General features: G+C 38.8%; 1 protein-coding gene across 2 annotated transcripts in view; it reads right to left on the reverse strand.

Annotated features, from left to right (window-relative positions):
* The window catches only part of LOC127414559 (CREB-regulated transcription coactivator 3-like), a 57,679-nt gene that overhangs the window by 9,297 nt on the left and 26,641 nt on the right, over nucleotides 1-21,741 (reverse strand). Inside the window, exons 5-12 of one of the 2 annotated variants that reach the window (XM_051652676.1) lie at nucleotides 19,392-19,454; nucleotides 18,652-18,755; nucleotides 8,958-8,996; nucleotides 8,354-8,439; nucleotides 7,906-7,955; nucleotides 5,551-5,768; nucleotides 4,567-4,832; nucleotides 3,930-4,184 (exon numbers count right to left, since the gene is read on the reverse strand). In XM_051652676.1, the coding sequence (XP_051508636.1) occupies nucleotides 3,930-4,184; nucleotides 4,567-4,832; nucleotides 5,551-5,768; nucleotides 7,906-7,955; nucleotides 8,354-8,439; nucleotides 8,958-8,996; nucleotides 18,652-18,755; nucleotides 19,392-19,454 (1,081 nt within the window). The remainder of the gene's footprint in view (nucleotides 1-3,929; nucleotides 4,185-4,566; nucleotides 4,833-5,550; nucleotides 5,769-7,905; nucleotides 7,956-8,353; nucleotides 8,440-8,957; nucleotides 8,997-18,651; nucleotides 18,756-19,391; nucleotides 19,455-21,741) is intronic. The other variant, XM_051652686.1, reaches the window with a different exon arrangement.

Genomic DNA, 21,741 nt, shown 5'->3' on the forward strand with positions numbered 1-21,741 from the left:
TCTGGAGACATTAAAAGACACTTACGTGTTCAGGATGAAAGCCCCGACAGGCCTACAGACCGGGGACTCGATTTGGATGGCACGGTAGGAGAGGAGATCCAGCGTCAGTTGTTCAACATGTCGGTGATGTTGACGAAGTTTCTCGCTGACTTGGAAGATCTCGCTGTAATACGTTGATCGATTACGGCGATGGAAATAAAATTCTCTGAGGTAGTTACAAGAGTGTCGGATGTTGAGAGACGAATCGATTTTCTGGAATCTTCGGAAAGGGAATTAACCGCTAATCAGCCCGCGACCAAAGTTGATTTGGAACATCTCCTTGAAAAGCTTGAAGATCTTGAGAATAGAAGCCACAGGAATAACGTTCAAATTGTTGGAATTCCTGAGCATGAGGAGGACAGAGATATGGTGAAATTCCTAGACAAGCTTTTCCCGAGTCTGCTCGACATAACAGGCCACAAGCTGGAAATCGAGCGAGCTCACAGAGTCCCAGCTCACAGATTTGCTGAGGGAGACAGGCCCCGATCGATTCTGGCCAGATTTCTGAGATCATCCGATAAAGATCTTGCGTTGCGCCAGGCGAGGAGCAAAGAGAAGCTTTCTTGGAAGAACCATAATATTTTCTTGTTCCCGGACTTTGCGAGTTCGACAAGAGAGAAACGCGATCGGTTCAAGGAATGTAAGAAACTCTTACATCAGTGATAGATCACTTTTACTCTGATGTTTCTGGCCAAACTGAGAATAGAAACTAAGGTTTTTTACATGCAAAGTATTTACATGTCCCAATCAGGCAAAGTCTTTTATTGAATCAATGGGTGAGTAAACCATTGGGTGTTACTCATGTGAGTGGGTCGACTTGCTGTACTTACTCTGTACTTTGAGGAAGCTGGGCGTCATTTTGGTTTCTTTTTTCTTTTTGTGTTGGCTCCGCCGAGCGGCTGGAGTTTGTTTTGTGAATAACACTTTTCCTTAAAGAAACTTTTGCATTGACGAAAGATTACTTTTGCACTGAAGTTCCCGGCCAGTCTGAGAGTGGACACTACGGATGACCGCAAAATATCTACATGCTCACACAAAGGATGTCTTTTATAAAGTTGACAGATTGTGTAAGTCATGGTATATACTTTTATGCGGCCTCCGAGTGAACTGACTCGACCATCCGGGGAACCAGGATGCCGGTTTTGTTTCTTTTTGTATTGATTCCGCCTAGCGGCTGGAGCTTGTTCTATTGAATAACACTCCTTTGGAACAGCTGTGGATTAATCTGTTCATTCTTCATGCTTATTCCTCCTGCTGGCTGTAGTTTGTTTTGTTGAGTATTTTTACGGGACATTGGAATGATTATGTCATCCACTGGACCAGCTCACTGTACATTCGTTTGTCTGTCCGAGGAATCTGAATGGATTTATATCAGCTGGAATTTGTTTTGTGGAAGATCACACCTTTGAGACAGTTCTGTGAATGAATCTACATGTTCTTTGTCTTCATTCTTCCTATTGGCTGGGGTTTATTTTACAAAGTATTTTCTGTTATGTAATTTTGCCTCTCAAATTTAGCATTACACACATATATATATATATGTGTGTGTGTGTGTGTATATATATATATATATATATGTGTGTGTGTGTGTGTGTGTGTGTGTATATATATATATATATATATATATATATATATATATATATATATATATATATATATATATATACACACACACACACACACACACACACACACACACACATATGTATATATACAGGTGCTGGTCATATAATTAGAATATCATCAAAAAGTTGATTTATTTCACTAATTCCATTCAAAAAGTGAAACTTGTATATTATATTCATTCATTACACACAGACTGATATATTTCAAATGTTTATTTCTTTTAATTTTGATGATTATAACTGACAACTAAGGAAAATCCCAAATTCAGTATCTCAGAAAATTAGAATATTGTGAAAAGGTTCAATATTGAAGACACCTGGTGCCACACTCTAATCAGCTAATTAACTCAAAACACCTGCAAAGGCCTTTAAATGGTCTCTCAGTCTAGTTCTGTACGCTACACAATCATGGGGAAGACTGCTGACTTGACAGTTGTCCAAAAGACGACCATTGACACGTTGCACAAGGAGGGCAAGACACAAAAGGTCATTGCAAAAGAGGCTGGCTGTTCACAGAGCTCTGTGTCCAAGTACATTAATAGAGAGGCGAAGGGAAGGAAAAGATGTGGTAGAAAAAAGTGTACAAGCAATAGGGATAACCGCACCCTGGAGAGGATTGTGAAACAAAACTCATTCAAAAATGTGGAGGAGAACCACTACGCATAGACGTATGCAAGACATGGGTTTCAGCTGTCGCATTCCTTGTGTCAAGCCACTCTTGAACAACAGACAGCGTCTGAAGCGTCTCGCCTGGGCTAAAGACAAAAAGGACTGGACTGCTGCTGAGTGGTCCAAAGTTATGTTATCTGATGAAAGTAAATTTTGCATTTCCTTTGGAAATCAGGATCCTACAGTCTGGAGGAAGAGAGGAGAGGCACACAATCCACGTTGCTTGAGGTCCAGTGTAAAGTTTCCACAGTCAGTGATGGTTTGGGGTGCCATGTCATCTGCTGGTGTTGGTCCACTGTGTTTTCTGAGGTCCAAGGTCAACGCAGCCGTATACCAGGAAGTTTTAGAGCACTTCATGCTTCCTGCTGCTGACCAACTTTATGGAGATGCAGATTTCATTTTCCAACAGGACTTGGCACCTGCACACAGTGCCAAAGCAACCAGTATCTGGTTTAAGGACCATGTATCCCTGTTCTTAATTGGCCAGCAAACTCGCCTGACCTTAACCCCATAGAAAATCTATGGGGTATTGTGAAGAGGAAGATGCGATATGCCAGACCCAACAATGCAGAAGAGCTGAAGGCCACTATCAGAGCAACCTGGGCTCTCATAACACCTGAGCAGTGCCACAGACTGATCGACTCCATGCCACGCCGCATTGCTGCAGTAATTCAGGCAAAAGGAGCCCCAACTAAGTATTGAGTACTGTACATGCTCATACTTTTCATGTTCATACTTTTCAGTTGGCCAAGATTTCTAAAAATCCTTTCTTTGTATTGGTCTTAAGTAATATTCTAATTTTCTGAGATACTGAATTTGGGATTTTCCTTAGTTGTCAGTTATAATCATCAAACTTAAAAGAAATAAACATTTGAAATATATCAGTCTGTGTGTAATGAATGAATATAATATACAAGTTTCACTTTTTGAATGGAATTAGTGAAATAAATCAACTTTTTGATGATATTCTAATTATATGACCAGCACCTGTATATATATATATATATATATGCATGTATATATATATATATATATATATATATATATATATATATATATATATATATATATATATATGCATATATATACACATATATACATACACACACACACACACACACATATATGTATATGTATATATATATATATATGTATGTGTGTGTGTGTGTGTATGTATATGTATATATATATATATATGTATATGTATATGTGTGTGTGTGTGTGTGTGTATATATATATATATGTTGTACATTTCATTGTCATTGTATGATTTATTAAAAAATGTTAATTAAAAAAAATTCTTGCATGAATAACTAGGTGTACAGGTGTTCCTAATAAAGTGCTCAGTGAGTGTACAAAAGCAAGGCATGGCATCATAGCACATGGCCTTAAAATGGTAACTTGAGCCAAGAAACCCTTGTACTTTAGCTTTACGGCAATTTCTATACTATAACTTGATTAAATGTTGCTTGCCTGGATTGCATCCTCTGGCAAATACAGCTGAAAAGTATAACATATCATAGACAATAAATTAACATTATAGCCTTCCCCCTATTGCCCTGTCTCTTCTAAAAGTTATATCCAATGGGAACTCACAGCGCTGGAATTAAAGTCGAGTTGGACATTCTGCAGAGGTGACACAGGCTGTTGCTGTTGCTGTTGCTGCTGCTGGTGGTTGCCTTGAGGCTGTCGTTGCTGCACCACTGGATGCTGGGAACTCTGCTGCATAGACAGATGGGACTGGGGAGGCTGTTGTTGCTGCTGCTGCTGCAGGGGCTGCTGGGTTTGCTGGTAAAGGGGGTATGGAGGTGGAGGCTCCATCTGCAAGTTGCTGGTGTCCAAGGCAACCCCCTAAAGAAAGCAGGGATTTTACAAAATCACACAATGAAAATGAATGGTGACTGAGGCTGTCAGTCAACTAACATTCTGCCTACCATCTACTTTAGTGTTCTACAGAAAAAAGAAAGTCATAAGGGACTGGCACAATGAGGCTAGAGAGTAAATGAGTTTGGGTGAACTATCCCTTTAACTGCAAGCTTCTCTACAGTACATGGCAAAACACTGTCCTTGACATGACTTTCTGAACAATGAACCAGGTGCCACATTTCAACTAAGCAGTTTATATAACCTTTCCAAGAAGCCAGCAATCTTTTCTACTCCTCACACCTCTGTTTAATGTATCACCGGTGAATCCGAGACACTGGCTGAGAGGATTTAACGAGCACCTTCTTACCTGTGTAATCAGAGATAGAGAGGGGGACATTGTCGGGGAGAGCTGCTTGCTCAGGCTTCGCCGCTGATCACCCCCTGGTGAGAGTGTCAGAGGACTAATGGGGGTCGGCCGCCTCCTGGGTGAACTCGCCATGCCCGTCGGAGGAGGGTTGGACAGCGAGGAGAGACGCAAAGACGTATGGATGGATGGATTGCTGAGAGATGAGTGCAGCTGAGAGTTGCTGAGTGACGCCTGGATGGAAGGGTTGCTTAGGGAGGATGACAGCCCTGAGAGAACAACAAACATGACATAATCAGATTCAGACCACCATGAGGTCAAAAGTTCTCCTCAAACTGCCATAGTTAAACGAATAGCCAGAAAAACTGGCTACATACAGGGATATTCCTGTCCTGATGTCCACTCCTTAGAAAAGACACTGAGCAACTGTTTGCAGGTTACTGGACCAGTGAGAGTGAGAGAGAAGAGAGCGGTTTATGAGCAGCCAATTCAGAGGTTAAAGGTCACTTGTGTCTTTGGAGATCAGCCAATCAGCACTGCTGAAATGGGCAGCAAAAATATCCCAGCACAACTGTTCCCAGACATGAGAGCGAATGGAAAGAATAAAGCTCAAGAGAACGAAAGTCAAAGAGAGCGATCAGATGGCGGATGGACTTAAAAAGGGGGGAAGAGGAGGAGAGCTGTGGTCTTATGCATGGATGTGGCCCTTTAGAAAACACATGGCATTCATTCCACAGAAAGCGCCTACAGTGTGCCATTAAACAAAGAGGAGAGTGTTCAGCCAGGAGATGCTTTACACAGCCTCTTTGAATAATGATTTAGTCACAAACAGAGCTAGGGCACAGTGAACAGTAGATTAGCAGGTCTTTGCTATGTTTAGACTGTTTGTAAAAGAAATGAGTCTTGTCTAAAAAAAAAAAAAAAAACAACAGTACATATTAATCTGTCTGAAGGAGGGTTTAAGTTGCATATAGTTAAACCACTGACCTTGAGAGTTTCCAATGCCCAGGTGCATCATGGCTGCAGGGAGGTTCCCGGTGCTGCTGCCTCCACTCAGGTTGGGATATCCGGCCTCATCGGGGTCCAGCGGATTGGGGAGCGGAGAGGGGAAATGCAGGTTACTAAGATCAGGCAAAGACCCACCAGTGTTTAATGTGCCCTGGTAGTGAGACAGACCTGCATTCTGCTCTGGAGAGGGGAATATACTGTAGAGAAATAAAAATGGACAATTTCAGTACAATCAAATTCCAGCATTTGGGTGTGAGATTTGCAGTAAAAATTTTACTTCATTTATACCATGGTCTATTTGAATAATCAATTCTGATTGGCTGGAATGTGTGTGTTAAAACTGTTTAATGCACAGGTTAGTTCCATTTTAAACACCATTCTATATTAATGCGCCTACTCTGCTGTCCTCAGTAATGAGACACTGTGAGAGTTTTAGGACTCTCACAGCTGAGATTAACCGTCACATCACAAAACCCGATATCATCAAATCAAGCAATGCCGTCTACGTTAAATGAAAAACGGAAAAGACACCCGTTTTTCAATGACTTGTCCAGCTTTTTATTTAATTCATTCAAATAAATATAATCTTTGTGCACTACTTTATCCGTGTCTACTTTATAACAGGCAGAACTCGATATCTAACAACCTATAGATTAAATTAACCGTTATTTTTATTCTTCCAGTCGAAATTTGCGCTACAAAAATCTAATCAACGCTGGCAAGTGACCAGAGTGTAAGTAGTACTGGGTAGATTACTTCTGAATTGTAATCTGGTACTGATTATAAATAACATGACTAAAATTGTATTCAGTAACGTTTAATTTTTGGATTTTATATTTAACGTAATCTAATATGATTGCTTTTGGATAACTTTGCATTCCTTCTGATCTAATTCTTGTTTACATGATGTCACATGCATTTGACTAGAATAAGATTGTACCATTTTGACATAATGTTGCTTAAATGTAAAGTAAACAAGTAAATTAATCTAATTACAAGTACTTGATTTTTGTAATCTGATTACATGTAATCCTTTCCTACCCAGCACTGGATATAAACGGAATAATTCACGGCTAGGTGTGCATTAAACTATTTTAATTAACTTCGCGAAGGCAACCTTCTCTTCACGTCGAGTGGTTCTTTGCCTCCAAGTCGTGCATTAAAATAATTTAACGCAAACCTAGCCATGTATTATCACTTACATATAAAGTTACCATTGCCAGTATATCCAATTGAATTGAAATGCACAATTGAGAAATAAAAATATCCACAGAATTTAGAAGGGTTAGCAGTCCTAACTAAGAATATGTAATATTTATTTTTTATTTATTGTCGTTTTCACATAAATGGGGAAAAACCAGCGTTATATATGTGACATTTCTCTGTTACGGACACGATAGTTGTGAAAACAGCACTTTCATGATGAGGGAAAACCATTCAAAATGCTTTGAAACCTGTTTGAGACATCGGTATGATATCAATCAAGGCTGCATAATCAATTGAAATGAGATTGAAGTATCCACATGGCCTTGCACGATTACTAAACCACAAAAGGCTCAATTCAAATTGCAAAGTTTAGTTCAATTAGTAAATGTTAGCTATAGATGCAGAAAGCTTGAAACACGTCAGAGATCAAAGCAAGAGTCAGTGATCTATCAGAATCATTATGGTAAATTAACGAGCGATGGATGTTTGATTCTTTCAATGATATCTGTATGATTTGATATGAAGCATTCGTAACTGCCAAGTTCGTAACACATTATTATGAGTGTTTAAAGTAAAGAAGTGAGGCCATTTGTTCATCATGCTTAAAATTGACATTTGTACAGAAAGCATTTATTTATATAATATTGTTTGAGTGATACATACATACTCTGAAACATTACAGATATGACAAATCACTTGAAATGCAGCGACTTCATAAATGTGCATCTTATAATTTCAAAAAGAAGCACTGTAACGACAAAGTGCATATATTTATCAGATATTTCCTGGTCTTTCAGGAAAATGTTTATTGTTAAAGTGAAAATGAAATATAGCTGTTTGATTGTGCACACCTCATAAAAGGTCAATAAACAATGATTTCATTATAGCACTATAATAGTGATATATAGACTTAAACGAACCATTTAAAAGGGGTTTTGTTCCTTTGCTTAAAACTTTATTTTTCCATGGTATGGTTTACATTTCCGTGGAATTGCCCCAAACCAAAATGTAGAGATATCTTCAAATATTTAAATCACTAATATCCTAAGCAAGTAGTGTCTTGTCAGGACTTGCAGCATACTTATAATTAGGGAAATACACAAATGCACACACACCAATTTCACTTACTTGATTCCAGGCACTTCACAGGACTTTGGCCGGGAGGACAGGGACTGCACCTGCAACGTGTGTTAAATGTGTTAAAAGTGCCACACCTACAAAAGAAACATTTATCAGCCTGTTATCTATAAAGAATGAATTAGTAGTTTTACCTGTTCAGATAAAATAGCATTATATGCAGATCAACAGTTAAAAAATTCCTTAATCTTGCAGTGTAATATTAAATGATACTTCCTAATCTAAAATGGCTGCAATAAATGTTCATATACAGAAAAATCGAATTCAAAGGCATATCGAGGTACATCAATTTAGAACCACAAATTACTGATCAGGTTAATTCCCATACAGAAGTCAACCAAAGCCAGACAAATATTAAAGACATTTCTAGGTGAAAAATGAAACAAATAAATAAATACTGTACAACATCATTTCATTAAATAATCTCAACTGTTCTCACCTTTTTGGCCTCCCATAACTGTCTGGGCAGTGGCTTATTCACACAAAGCAGATTCTCCTCATTAGGGACACCAGGAAATGAGAACACTACAAAAATTATAGTCGTCATTATATGATATAGATCATTCCTGTTGTCATTCAAATCCACTCACATTCATGCACAATTGGTACTGCTCATTTTCACTAACTGATTACTTATGTCATTGATGAACAGCTTAAAAAGAATAACTCGAAAGTAACCAAGAATCCAATATTCCACCAGACCCTATGGCTCACCAAAGCTAGATTTATTAAGGTCTAAAGAAAGCTATACGAGGGACAATATCTGTCCCTGTGTCTGAGTGGAACTGCCAGCAGGGGACACCAACTATTCTGCAAAAGCAGTTATCAACCCACTACGCAAAACCACAGCAGAGGAGAAGAGACGTGGGACATCCCTTTGAGGGAAGATGTTGTCATTAAAGAGGCACTGCCTCTTATAAAGCATAATCTGAATGGCAGGAACTAGATATTGCATATATAAATTACCTTTTTTTGGTGGGCTAAACATTTAATTGAGGGTCAACAGACTAACACGTACACACAAACACAAACTGTACACTTACCATCTCCAGTGTTCTCGCCCTCTGCTTCATTCATGCTCGCTGCACGTCAAACACCACAAGCAAAGAGAGAAACATAAAAGCCAATTACATTAAAGAGCAGTCAACAATTCTGCATTCACAAACGTCATTTATTTTTATATTCTTCATGAGGGAAAAAAAGCCACATCCACACGAATCCATTTTCATTTTCTTAATGTCCTCATTGACCAAAGTATGCAGAAATGGAAATGTTTTTCAAACCCTTTGTTTCTGTGGAGGAAAACACCGTTCTAGTGTGGATGAGAGGTGTAAACGTAGCATCAAATGAAAACATCAGTGCAGATGGGGCCAAAGAAATTTTGAGGACATCTAACATCAATAGGAGAATACAAAATATTCACTTTTTCTTAAGCTTCTTAAGACAATAAGACGAAAATAGTAGTTAAGAATAATTTTTTCTTTAGAATATTTCGTGTATCTGGACCCAGGACAGCGGAGTAAGACAGGAAAGTATTTGGAGAGAGGGGGAATAATGGGACACTCTATTGTGTAAGGAGCATGTGCGCTACTGCTGTTCCATGACTCACAAATTTTACATTTCTTTCAGCATTTTGACAAATATATCTAATTGAACCACTTCTAACGTAACAGACAATATGCAAGCTTTTATGTGCACCAGACGCTGAAATGAATCGTGTCTTACATCCCTTTCTCAAATGAATCACTGTTTCTTAAGCATTTGAAAAGTACTTAATTACTCCCTGATCTCACATACAGAGCCATGCTGAGTTGTTAAGAAGGAACAGCCTCAAGTATTGCGATTTGTACTGCGATATGATAAACAAAATAAAAAACGTGTGATTTCTTTTAACCAAAATTAAACCATGTTTTGCCCATGCTTTACTGCCAACCAGAAGTACTGTTCTAGAAAGGGTGTTCACGCTTGGGTCCTCAAAAAAAAATATAAATAAATAAATAAATAAAAAATAAAATAAATAAATATATAAATAAAATAAATAAATATATAAATAAATAAACAAAACTGTGAAACTGAGGGGGAGAAAAGCATCACAATCACTTTTCATCATTATTTTTTTGAAACCCAGTCGTTTAATTTTATATTATTGCAGTAATAATAATAATAATACATTTAAAAAATGTTTATAGAAATATATTATTGTATAATAATAATTATCATTACTACTATAATAATTTATTATTATTATTATTTAATAGTAATTTATTTATTTAATAATTTCTTAATTTCTATGCAGTCCCAGTAAACCCTAAAGCCTTTATTTCAGTGGAAGCTTTTATTTTGAAAACTGAAAGGGACAGAAGTTTATGTTGTTTGATGCTGAGTTGACAACAGCCTTTTAATGCAGTGAAATGCTCTCATCTGCTTTGCTGTCAACAAAAACCACTCCCACAGAGTTATTTTTAATTTGTATAGTAAATAGTAGCATCCAAACATAGAGTGAAACAATGCAAATGTGCAATTAAAGTAAATCTGGGTACTTTAAATAATGCACTCAGTGCAAGTTAGCACACATAAATGAACTCAAAGCACATCTGTCACTCGGCACCAGATAGATAAGAGTTTGTGTGTATGGAGCACAGAACCACTCTGAAACCACATGTGTAATACAATGATCCCGTTTACATGCATTTAAGAAAGCACTACACACTACAGACAAAACAGCCGTGCACACAGGCGCAGCACAATGGGCAGCGCGTTGAGACTATTTATTTATTTATTTAAATTGCAGCTCTCGCGGTTTTAAAATCGCACTGGGACATATCGCGATTTCGATTTTATTTCGGTTAATCGTTCAGCCGTAGCATCAAGCAATGTAGGTTTTCTTGTTTATTCATATTTCTCTAAAAGACAGTTCTTATTGCCTTGAAGCTGCAGAGTTGGCAGTTCAACTATTGGGAGACTTTTCAATCAGCAGAGCACAAAAAATTGATTCATTGAAATGATTCACTTAAGAGTGCACGCCCACGCCACCCCTTGAAGATTCAGGGCACAAACTCATAAAGGTGATTAGAAAATGGTCTTTTAGTGTGCACTGTCTCTTAAAGCCAAGTGTACACTACTACTTTGCGAATCAAAGTCTTGTTTTCCGTTGTGCTGGTGCGCACACTAAACAGCCGATCGCAGGCTGGGTGTATCAACTACACGACCATTCGTCTCTGACTGAGGTCATGTGTACACCTGGTATTAAGATGCATTTTGGGTGATCTGATCACAAGTGAACAAGGGAGACATCACCGTTACACCTGGTCGTCACTTTTGACCACTTTTGTTCGGATTTCGAGGGGAGTCTCTCTGATTTCATGAGACCATACATCAGTCATTATGTCGGTGTATTGCTGAAAGATAATAAAGCGCAAAAAGGTAAAAGAAAAAAGAAAGTGCTAAAAACAGATGTACAGTTCCTCTTATTATACGAATATGATGCTTAGGACAGAATTCTGAGTTATTTTAGTGCAGTACCGTAACTGAGATTCTAATGTGTGTGCTGCTCATATCTGTGTCCCTATTGTGCATGTTCAAGCATTCGCTTTTTCAAAATTTCCGATCGTACGCTTATTTCCCTTTAAATCTGCCGGTAACTGGCAAAAAAAAACATTTGTTACAGCAATCTATAGCCTCGTTCGGTTTCAAATGGATCGCCCAAAATGCATCTTAAAATTACAATAGCGAAATTCATTCACAAACTCACGCAGTTTATTCTTGATAACATCAACAAACATGAAAGCACTTATTTACAAAAAAAAAAAAACTGCTGAAAATTATAAAGACATAGGGAGATGTGGGTAATGTTTTTTTATTTTCTAATTATTTTTTGTCTCCTGCTTCCCAAAACCTTTCTCTGCTCTTGCGCTCTTTCTATATTTCATTGGCTGTGGCTCATTGTCGGTCTCTCGCTCAACTGGAAAGTGTGCACATCTGACAAGTTATTCAAGTTGGTTTTAAATCTGTCGTAATGTCTGCGACTTGTCAGGGCGTGTCGCAGGAGTTTGAATAGTATAGTGTGCCCTAGGCTTTAAGGAAACCTTCCTGATAGCCACTGCTTTGAGGAAAGACGGAAAGAATGTGCGACCACCAGCACACAGTGAATCAATGGAGAGGCATTGTTTTGCGCACACCACAGAGATCCTGTGGAAAACAAACCTCCTTTCTGCTTCCTCTGGCAATGCTGGCCCAGCATCACTGCTGCGTGGGCCCAAAGCCAGATCGACCAGCCCCAGGACTTCAGCAAAGCTGACCGTCTCAGGCGCCCAACTGCGATGCACAATGAGTCAAACAAAAAGTACGGAGACACCTCATTTCCCCCTCACAGAGACCAGCTGAGAGTCTCATACAATACCTTGACTGGGATGTAAAGACAACTAGAAAAAAAAATGTTTTTGTCAGAGTCCATAACTCAGTTGAGGACTCAGAATGTGATAATTATTTACAATTACAATTGATCTAGAACAACCCATAAAGCTCAAGAGCATTAGAAAAAGCAGTTATCATGTCCAAGTGCCAGAAGGATCACAGTTAAGCACGTGCGTCATTTCCTGAACTTGGCACACAGTGCGATACAGTCTTACTGCATTCAGGAGCTCCATGCATGAATGGCATTGTTGCATCACACATCCAAGTTGGCTAGCAGGTTCAGGATGAGACTACTGTGATAGTGAATGCGAGACAAATTTCAGTCCTAAGCGAGAGGCTAGTTTGTACCTGTTCAGATTACGAGAGCCTGTCTGCACACCTCCACACAGTACCAACTGTGTGCATAACTGAGTAAAGTGCTGACGAGCTGCCAGACAGAGATTTAATCTTTGCTGTCTGTCATGTCTTTAAGTGCAGCTATTTCTAATCAGTCTTAAGTGTCTCTGTTATATATCCGGTTTAGCTGTTTACATTTGAATGCCATAGTTGCACAATATCTTTACCAAATATCCTGTTTGAGCCTATTGACTTAACAGAGTGACCATAACATAAAAGTACTTTTATCTTGGCCACCCAGGGCAGATGTGATTGACCCAGTGCTGGCAACTCACACTGATGTACATTTATACACTGGCGGCCAAAAGTTTGGAATAATGTACAGATTTTGCTCTTATGGAAAGAAATTGGTACTTTTATTCACCAAAGTGGCATTCAAATTATCACAATGTGTCAGTCATATACAATTTAGGGCATTAATAACATGAAAAATTAATACTGCAATTTGAAAAAAATGTTCAGAACTTCTTAAACTATTTCAAAGAGTTCTCATCAAAAAATCCTCCACGTGCAGCAATGACAGCTTTGCAGATCCTTGGCATTCTAGCTGTCAGTTTGTCCAGATACTCAGGTGACATTTCACCCCACACTTCCTGCAGCACTTGCCATAGATGTGGCTGTCTTGTCGGGCACTTCTCACGCACCTTACAGTCTAGCTGATCCCACAAAAGCTCACTGGGGTTAAGATCCATAACACTCTTTTCCAATTATCTGTTGTCCAATGTCTGTGTTTCTTTGCCCACTCTAACCTTTTCTTTTTGTTTTTCTGTTTCAAAAGTGGCTTTTTCTTTGCAATTCTTCCCATAAGACCTGCACCCCTGAGTCCTCTCTTTACTGTTGTACATGAAACTGGTGTTGAGCGGGTAGAATTCAATGAAGCTGTCAGCTGAGGACATGTGAGGCGTCTATTTCTCAAACTAGAGACTCTGATGTACTTATCCTCTTGTTTAGTTGTACATCTGGCCTTCCACATCTCTTTCTGTCCCTTGTTAGAGCCAGTTATCCTTTGTCTTTGAAGACTGTAGTGTACACCTTTGTATGAAATCTTCAGTTTTTTGGTTGAACAAGCATTGTGTAGCCTTCATTCCTCAAAACAATGATTGACTGATGAGTTTCTAGAGAAAGCGGTTTCTTTTTTGTCATTTTTGACCTAATATTGACCTTAAGACATGCCAGTTTATTGCATACTGTGGCAACACAAGAACAAATACAAAGACAATGTTAAGCTTCATTTAATGAACCAAATAGCTTTCAACTGTGTTTGATATAATGGCAAGTGATTTTCTAGAACCAAATTATCAATTTAGCATGATTACTCAAGAATAAGGTGTTGGAGTGATGGCTGCTGGAAATGGGGCCTGTCTAGATTTGATAAAAAATGACTTTATTCAAATAGTGATGGTGCTGTTTTTTACATCAGTAATGTCCTGACTATACTTTGTGATCAGTTGAATGCCACTTTGGTGAATTAAAGTACCAATTTCCTTCTGAAACAGCAAAATCTGTACATTATTCTAAACTTTTGGCCGCCAGTGTGTGTCAGTGTGATAGTGTCTCTTCGGGAATAGCTTCTTTTTCACCCAAAAAATGAGAAATAAAGTACCATAATAGCAACAAAAAAGTAGTCCATCTGACTCGTGTGCAAAATTTCAAGACTTCTGAAACCATACGACAGAGCTTAGTGTGAGGAACAACCCATAATTTCAATCGTTATTCACAAAACACGTGAAAACCGATGCCATTTGGGGTCATTGATGACAAACCTGGTGGGATGTGCCAAGATTGAAAATGCATTAATGAGATTTTCAGCAAATAATGACTTAAATGATGGGCTGTTCCTCACACAAAGCTATTGTATGGCTTCATAAAACTTTGAATATAGCTCATAAGTATGGACTATATTTATGGTGCTTTTTTGAAGTTGCCAGCCCCTGGTCACTCGAAAGCAAGTCATTCAGGTTTGGAACAACATGACGGTAATACATAAACTATTTATTTTAGATAGCAGCTTTTACACAGTACTGTTAAAAGATCTGCACAGATAGCAAAGAACTTGAAGATCAACACATCCCGCCAATGACATAATCCAATAATCTTACAAGACGTTATCACTGAAGCACACACTCTCCCAGCACAGAGGCAAACAGGAACTCTGGTTCTGGTTGTTTTTGAGGGTATGGGTAATACCATAGCATCTGTAAAGCTCATGTATCATAAATAAGTGACCTACTATAGACCACTAGTGACTTTACAATAGCTCTATAAATCACTTAAAAATATGGCTACAGAGAACATCCTTAAAACAAACAGCCATTTTCAGCATTTTGTAACCAAGACAACAAGGTAAACAAACTAACAGTGACCCACAGCTGTGTTGTGCAAACACTACACTAAACATGGAATGGCTGGATTTAAGTATTACAATTTATCATCCATTGACTAACATCTTATGTGGATTGTCTTCATAATATATTCCATATTGCTGCATATTCCATTTGCCTTTAAATTTACAGTAATCTTACAGGCTGTGGTCTTTTTTTGGGGGGGGGGTGGGGGGGGGGTCTATTACTTATGGGTCATTGACAAATTACACCCCAAATTAAAATGAGAAACCTTTTAAAAATCTAGTTTAAAACACTTATGTCATATTCTCAGAAATGTAATCTTTGTCCAATTTGGTTTCATACATTTTTGAAAAACCTTTATAGCATCCCCCCCCCCAAAACAAATCTAACTTTCAAATTGTCATGTGATGTAACCATTAAGTAAAAAGTATTATAATACTTTCTTTGCACCTTGAATACATGAGAGTATAAACAATGTATTCATTAATTTCCAAAAAGTTTTCAAACTAATTTTAAGGAATTTCTTTTTTATAAATATTATGAATTTTGGAGTCAAAAATATCAATAATTTTTCTCAGGGTTACACCACATGAACAAAATGTGCCTTTTCATAAAAATATCAAAATAAATATCAGATGTTTTTTAAGCATCTTCCCTCCTACATCTGTTGACTGCTGGGTGCTCCAATTTCTCCCATTCATTTGAATAGAATTGGCCCGTCTATACTAAATAGTCTCAGAACCAATGTGTATCTCAGCAAACTAAATACTGACAAAACACTATTTTACTGTGTTTTTTAGTTTTATGGTCAACATAAACAACAAAATGGCTACCAACATGTTGGTTACACCCAAAGATTTTGATTTGGTGGACAAAAAGAATTTTAAATTATGAATCATATTTTAATACAATTTTAAGAAATAACACTAAAATATTATTCTGCACTAGTCATGCCAACCTTTCTTTTTTTTTTTGTATCAGGAACACTATGGTCCTTAATAATTAATAATAATAATTTTCTTTATTTATCACACATTATACATTTGCACATATACGGTGAAATTCTTCTTTTTTCACATATCCCAGCTAGGTTGGGGTCAGAGTGCAGGGTCAGCCATGATACGGCGCCCCGGGAGCAGATAGGGTCAAGGGCCTTGCTCAAGGGCCCAACAGTGGCATCTTGGCGGTGCTGGGGCTTGAACCCCTGACCTTCTGATCAGTAACCCAGAGCCTTAACCGCTGAGCTACCACTGCCCTATCTGCACTGTCCTTCTGCTGTTGTAGCCCATCTGCCTCAAGGTTCGACATGTTGTGCATTCTGAGATACTATTCTGCTCACTACAATTGTACAGAGCTGTTATTTGAAGTTACCGTAGCCTTTCTGTCAGCTCGAACCAGTCTGGCCATTCTCCGTTGACCTCTCTCATCAACAAGGCATTTTCATCCGCAGAACTGCTGCTCACTGGATGTTTTTTATTTTTGGCACCATTCTGAGTAAATTCTAGAGACTGTTGTGTGTGAAAATCCCAGGAGATCAGCAGTTACAGAAATACTCAAACCAGCCCATCTGGCACCAACAATCATACCACGGTCGAATCACTGAGATCACATTTTTCCCCCCATTCTGATGGTTGACGTGAACATTAACTGAAGCTCCTGCCTTGTATCTGATGATTTTATGCACTGCTGCACTTTTTAAATAAACAACTTTACGGATCTTAAGTGTTTTTCTTAGCCTAATATTAATATTGCTGTGACTTGCAGTGCACTCTGTATATGTCTTTGACTACGTTTACATGGCCACCAGAATGCGACGTACTGCGAGAAAGCAGGTTATTGCGAGGAATTATCTTTCCTGCTTACATGCACTATATAGATGGCGAACTCTTCTGTATACAACAGCTTTCTGCACAGAAACATAATTTAACCGCGACACTTGTGTAAATAACAAACATGGCATCTGAGGAAGACTTTGCTATTTTATTCTGTTGCTCTGCTTTGTTTTCTAGATATTCCTGAGTTGTTGCTGTGTTTGTTTCCTTAAATTTCTATCAGGACCTGCAGGGGATTTGCACTGCCATAGTTGGGTCTCCATCTTACTTAAAACTCTGGGATTCCCCCAATGTATGAGCACATATTCGCTAACTTGAGGGATGGTCGATATTTAACATTGGTGTGCATAAATGGGTATAGTTTATAGTGTATGTGCTTTTCCCACTGTACTACCAGAAATGTTGCATTTTTTCCGCTGTGTTGACTTGTTGTTAGACTCCATCCTATGACGTTTGTTCTCCGGTCTGTTCACGCCCATGCGCACTCCTTAAAAACCTATAAGAACGCTGCTTGTATGTTTACAAGGCCACATTAAGCTGCGTTCTCTCCGGGAGAAACATGAGTGTTCAACCACTTTCTCTTAATTCCTTAAGTGGTGTAAGGAATTCTGCATTCTTGTTTACAACCCTGGAATAAACCATTTTCCTAAGTGCATGTAAACATGGTCTTTGTATCAAAGTGCTTTTATATACCAAAAACATGGTGATGTTGGTTGGGATATGTGTTTTATTGAGTGGATTTTATAGACTCTTGGAGCGTTTGGATGTTGTCACGTTTATTTCGTAACATGCAGGGTTTTGAGCAAATGTATAATACACTCGATTCTTTATAATCACCCCTCAAAATGTGTATACATGATAATACTGACAGTCAACTTGTCCAGCAAGTGAATTGAAATGGTTTGGGAAAGTGTCTTGAATCTTTTCTTTCTCATTGAGCAAATCACTAACACACTCATCATCACTGCTGCAGCTTGTAGAGAGTAGTTACAAGTAGATTTTTTCGATCAGCTCGCTACAGAACTCACTTGCTTGTATTATGTATTGTGATTCCATGGTGGTTTACTATTCTTCTTCTCCTCATCTGTGATGGACGAATGGCAGACCAGCTGAAAGGTGCTTTGCAACACCTACCGTACTGGGGAAAATGAGCCTCTTGTCGATTAGCGCCACCTACTGGCGTGAATGTGTTAACAGCGATCACTCGCAGTGCTTTTAATGTGAAAGGGCCATTTGTCGCCAATTTGTGCCAAGGCCTTAACTGTGGATTTCACAGCTAGAGTCTAGATAAGTCAGAGTATTTCTTTACGGGCTCTAAAAGTGACTTTATAGATAGCTCACATTAAATTTACTGAAGCAGCACAAGTCATGCGTTTGTAATGTTAACAGCTCCCACATTCGTGAAAAACCTGGAAATATCAGGGAATTTTAAAATGATGATAGAATAATCATGAGAATTAATGATAAAGTCAGGTAAATATCTAGTCAATAAACATTTTTCTAGTCAACCTCAGCTTTAAGAAAAATAATTATTAACTCGAAATTGCTCTTTGTGAATGCAATTTCTATAAAACGACAAACAACTGGAAAAGTCATGGAAATTCACTGGTCAAAAGGAAGAGGAAATGATGTGTTGAGGACAAGGCATAAGAGTTGCCAGTGGTTTTTGCTGCTCAAGTGGCCCAAACTCCATCCAGCCAGGAGCTGCTGTGATGCTGAGGTCAGTAAAAAGGCTGAGGAGGGAAACTCACCATTCCGCTGGGGAGGCCCTCTGCCCATCTGCTGGTTCATGCCAAAAGCATCCTGTGGGTTTGGACTCATGGCACTGGTGTGCAGAGCTGAGTCAGAGTTTGTTCTGTGGGTGAAAGAAAGGGAGAGGGCAAGAGAGGAGGAAAACAGCTTGGTCAGTAAACCATCATTTAAAAAAATGGCTGAGGAGACCGAGCCCACACAGCTTGCTCAGGTCACATGACCCTTTGCCCTCACTCTCTGCAGTTACTAACCAGCTACACATGACGGCACTCTCAAGAGCACTTCACTGTGCATCAGTGACTCTTTCTGCATTACATCCTTTGCTAGGACTGACAGGTAGAAAGCATAGTCCTGTTTGTGCCTTATGCATAACAAAAGTTAGTGTGAAGTCTCTCTACATTCAATCACAATGATGAGTGTGGTGTTGGTGGGAAAAACAGATTAGTAGAAACAACGATCCCTAGTTTGGATTAGTTTGGTACATTGTAATATTAGTTTAAAGAAGCAAAAAAAAAAAAAAAAAAGAACAGAACAGGATAGCCAGCTGAGTGGAGAAACAACATTCACAATTTGTTTAAAATCATCCAGTTCATATTTGATCAAGACCAATTTAATTAGATCTAACCACATGAGGGAGAATAAAGAGCCAAGTGAGGTATGTCAATAAGAGAAAAAGAGAGAGTGAGACAAGTCCTGAGGAGCTGATCTGTGAGAGAGGAGTTTGAAAGTCAAAGGTCACCTGTTAAGCTGTGATATTAATCTAAATCCAGGTCGTTTCTCTTCGGTCCATGGCGGTTGCTCCCTTTAAAGATGGAAACAGTCACGTGTTACTCACTACTGTATAGAGCCTGTTCTGCCCTACAAAGCCAAAATGCAGTAACTACACAATCGCTGAAACTGAGAAAAATGGCTTCAAATATTTGTGCTTTTCTAGCCATATGTAGATCAAAAAAATGTCTCTCTCTTTTTTTTCTGAATCTGAACATAGCTGAGCCAAACCCACCTGTCACAGGACAGAAACCTGATGGTCATAACTTACTTGACCAAAAAGGTAGTTACTGCATTTTGGATTTGTACTGCAGCATAGCCCTGGCTCAGGGGTTAGTATAGGAGGATGAGCAAGCAAAAAAAAGAGAGAGAGGACAGAACAGTAAGAGCAGGGTGAAAATTCCTCTGTGACACCTTCAGGAAAACATAAACCGAGCTGGATAAATCAGAGCCTATTTCCCACTGTTAGTGCAATACTGTACGCAGCACTGATCTACTGCTTCACTTAAATCAAAGGGACTGTCAAAAGTACTATAATACCTTCAATAGTTAAGAAACCAATAGTAACACGCAGGCAACACTGCAGCAGAGCAACTGCACTGGCCAATCAGGATCCAAAACAAATAAACAAATACACCATACAATACTCACAAAAGTAATCAGAGAAATTAAAAACCTTAATCTTCATGACAGATGCTGCTTTCAGGAGGCAAAAAGCATCTGTGACCTTAAAGAAGTCATTGCTGGAGCTCAAGCCTGTAATCACAATCTCACGTAGCCAGACCTATGACTGCAGCATAGGTTTGGAGTCAACAGCAGCCTCAATTGGCCAAGAACCAGCCATTTAGACAGGAAAAACCACCTAACTGACATGTAAAAAGCGACCTATCACAGTCGGTTTTGTCATTAAGGGGTGTTTAGGAGCGGGATTGTCGAAGATGTATCATACCATAATAAAAGACCGACACAGGGAAAAATAATATGTATTATGGTGCACGAGTCTTCATGAGTGACTGCACAGAAAACACACGGGAGAATAGCAGAAAATGTGTAGAGAGTCCAAGCACAGCACAGAAAACTCATTATAGAGAATTCCACACACATAACCAAGTAAACAAAGCAGAAAATGCAGCTCTGCTCATGGATATCTGCTTTACTTTCTGCCTCGTGCCTGAAACGAGACTCTAAATATATTTAAAAGATTTGATGTCAATAACCTGGCAAACTTGGGAATATTCTGTGATTATTTCGTCCTCAAAAGCGCTCATTCTATCAACGTGGAATCTTGCGACCACAACTCAGCTTCCAGGCCGACTGATTAAACATCCTTTGTCCGTGAACTCATGGAAGTTCCATTGAACTAGCCAATCAGATTTGCGCTGAGTTGATCGAGAAAGCGTTTTCCAATTTTGTGTGCTATAAGCATCAGACGTTCGAGCATGAACTGTGGGCGGTCTGTTGGCATGCCGTTTGAGGCTGAGACTACTGTACTTATGACCAATTATAAACGGATGAAACTAGATTTTTAGATATTCCGAGAAAAATGTTAGGTCAAAAGAGCCTAACCTCAAGTATCTAGAATATTCTTGTCCTTGGATATTTATGCAGGTCCTTCCTTTAGAGTAAGTCTATGGATTTTTTATCATCCGCAAAGTGAAAATCTCATTGCTTGCTACAGAAACAGCACACCTATCTTTGACATACCACACCATTTGAGGTAACATTCATGTCCATAGCACAAATGGTGAGGGATGAGTTACGCAAAGTTATACTAATACTTACGTTTAGCGATATGAGCAATAATGTGTTAGCAAGAATCACTAATTATACATTGACAAACAGTACATATTGCTGTCTTTCTATCTGTCGAAACTTCTCAAAGCAGCCATTGATATAACACGCTGGATGTAATAATATACGGTAAATGTGTCAAAGAGCACAAAAAAAGTAATGTGGATAATATTGACATTTGCCTGTGCAGATGTACAAGCAGCCCAGCAGATTTAGTCTGTGCATGCTGCTGTCTGCCAGAAGTGAAATCCTTGTTCCCACTAGTAGAGTTAGTACACTCCTATCGCCAAGAAAATAAAGAGAAATTATAAACAGATTTCCTGAGCCCTGCTCTGCTGGTAAGAAGAGGCTACAGTATGCCAGACCACACTAGGGTGATGTAATGCACCACCAATACGATGCAGCCTGTCTGTGCAGAGAAAGAAGAGAGTGACTTTGTGACTCGTCGAACAGTGAAGAGTGGCTTTCTTTCACATTTTTCATGTAAAGCTGGTCTGCATCCTTACTTTGAAGTGTACTTGATGTACCAC

Source organism: Myxocyprinus asiaticus, chromosome 2, assembly GCF_019703515.2.
Source record: "Myxocyprinus asiaticus isolate MX2 ecotype Aquarium Trade chromosome 2, UBuf_Myxa_2, whole genome shotgun sequence".
Taxonomy (NCBI): Eukaryota; Metazoa; Chordata; class Actinopteri; order Cypriniformes; family Catostomidae; genus Myxocyprinus; species Myxocyprinus asiaticus.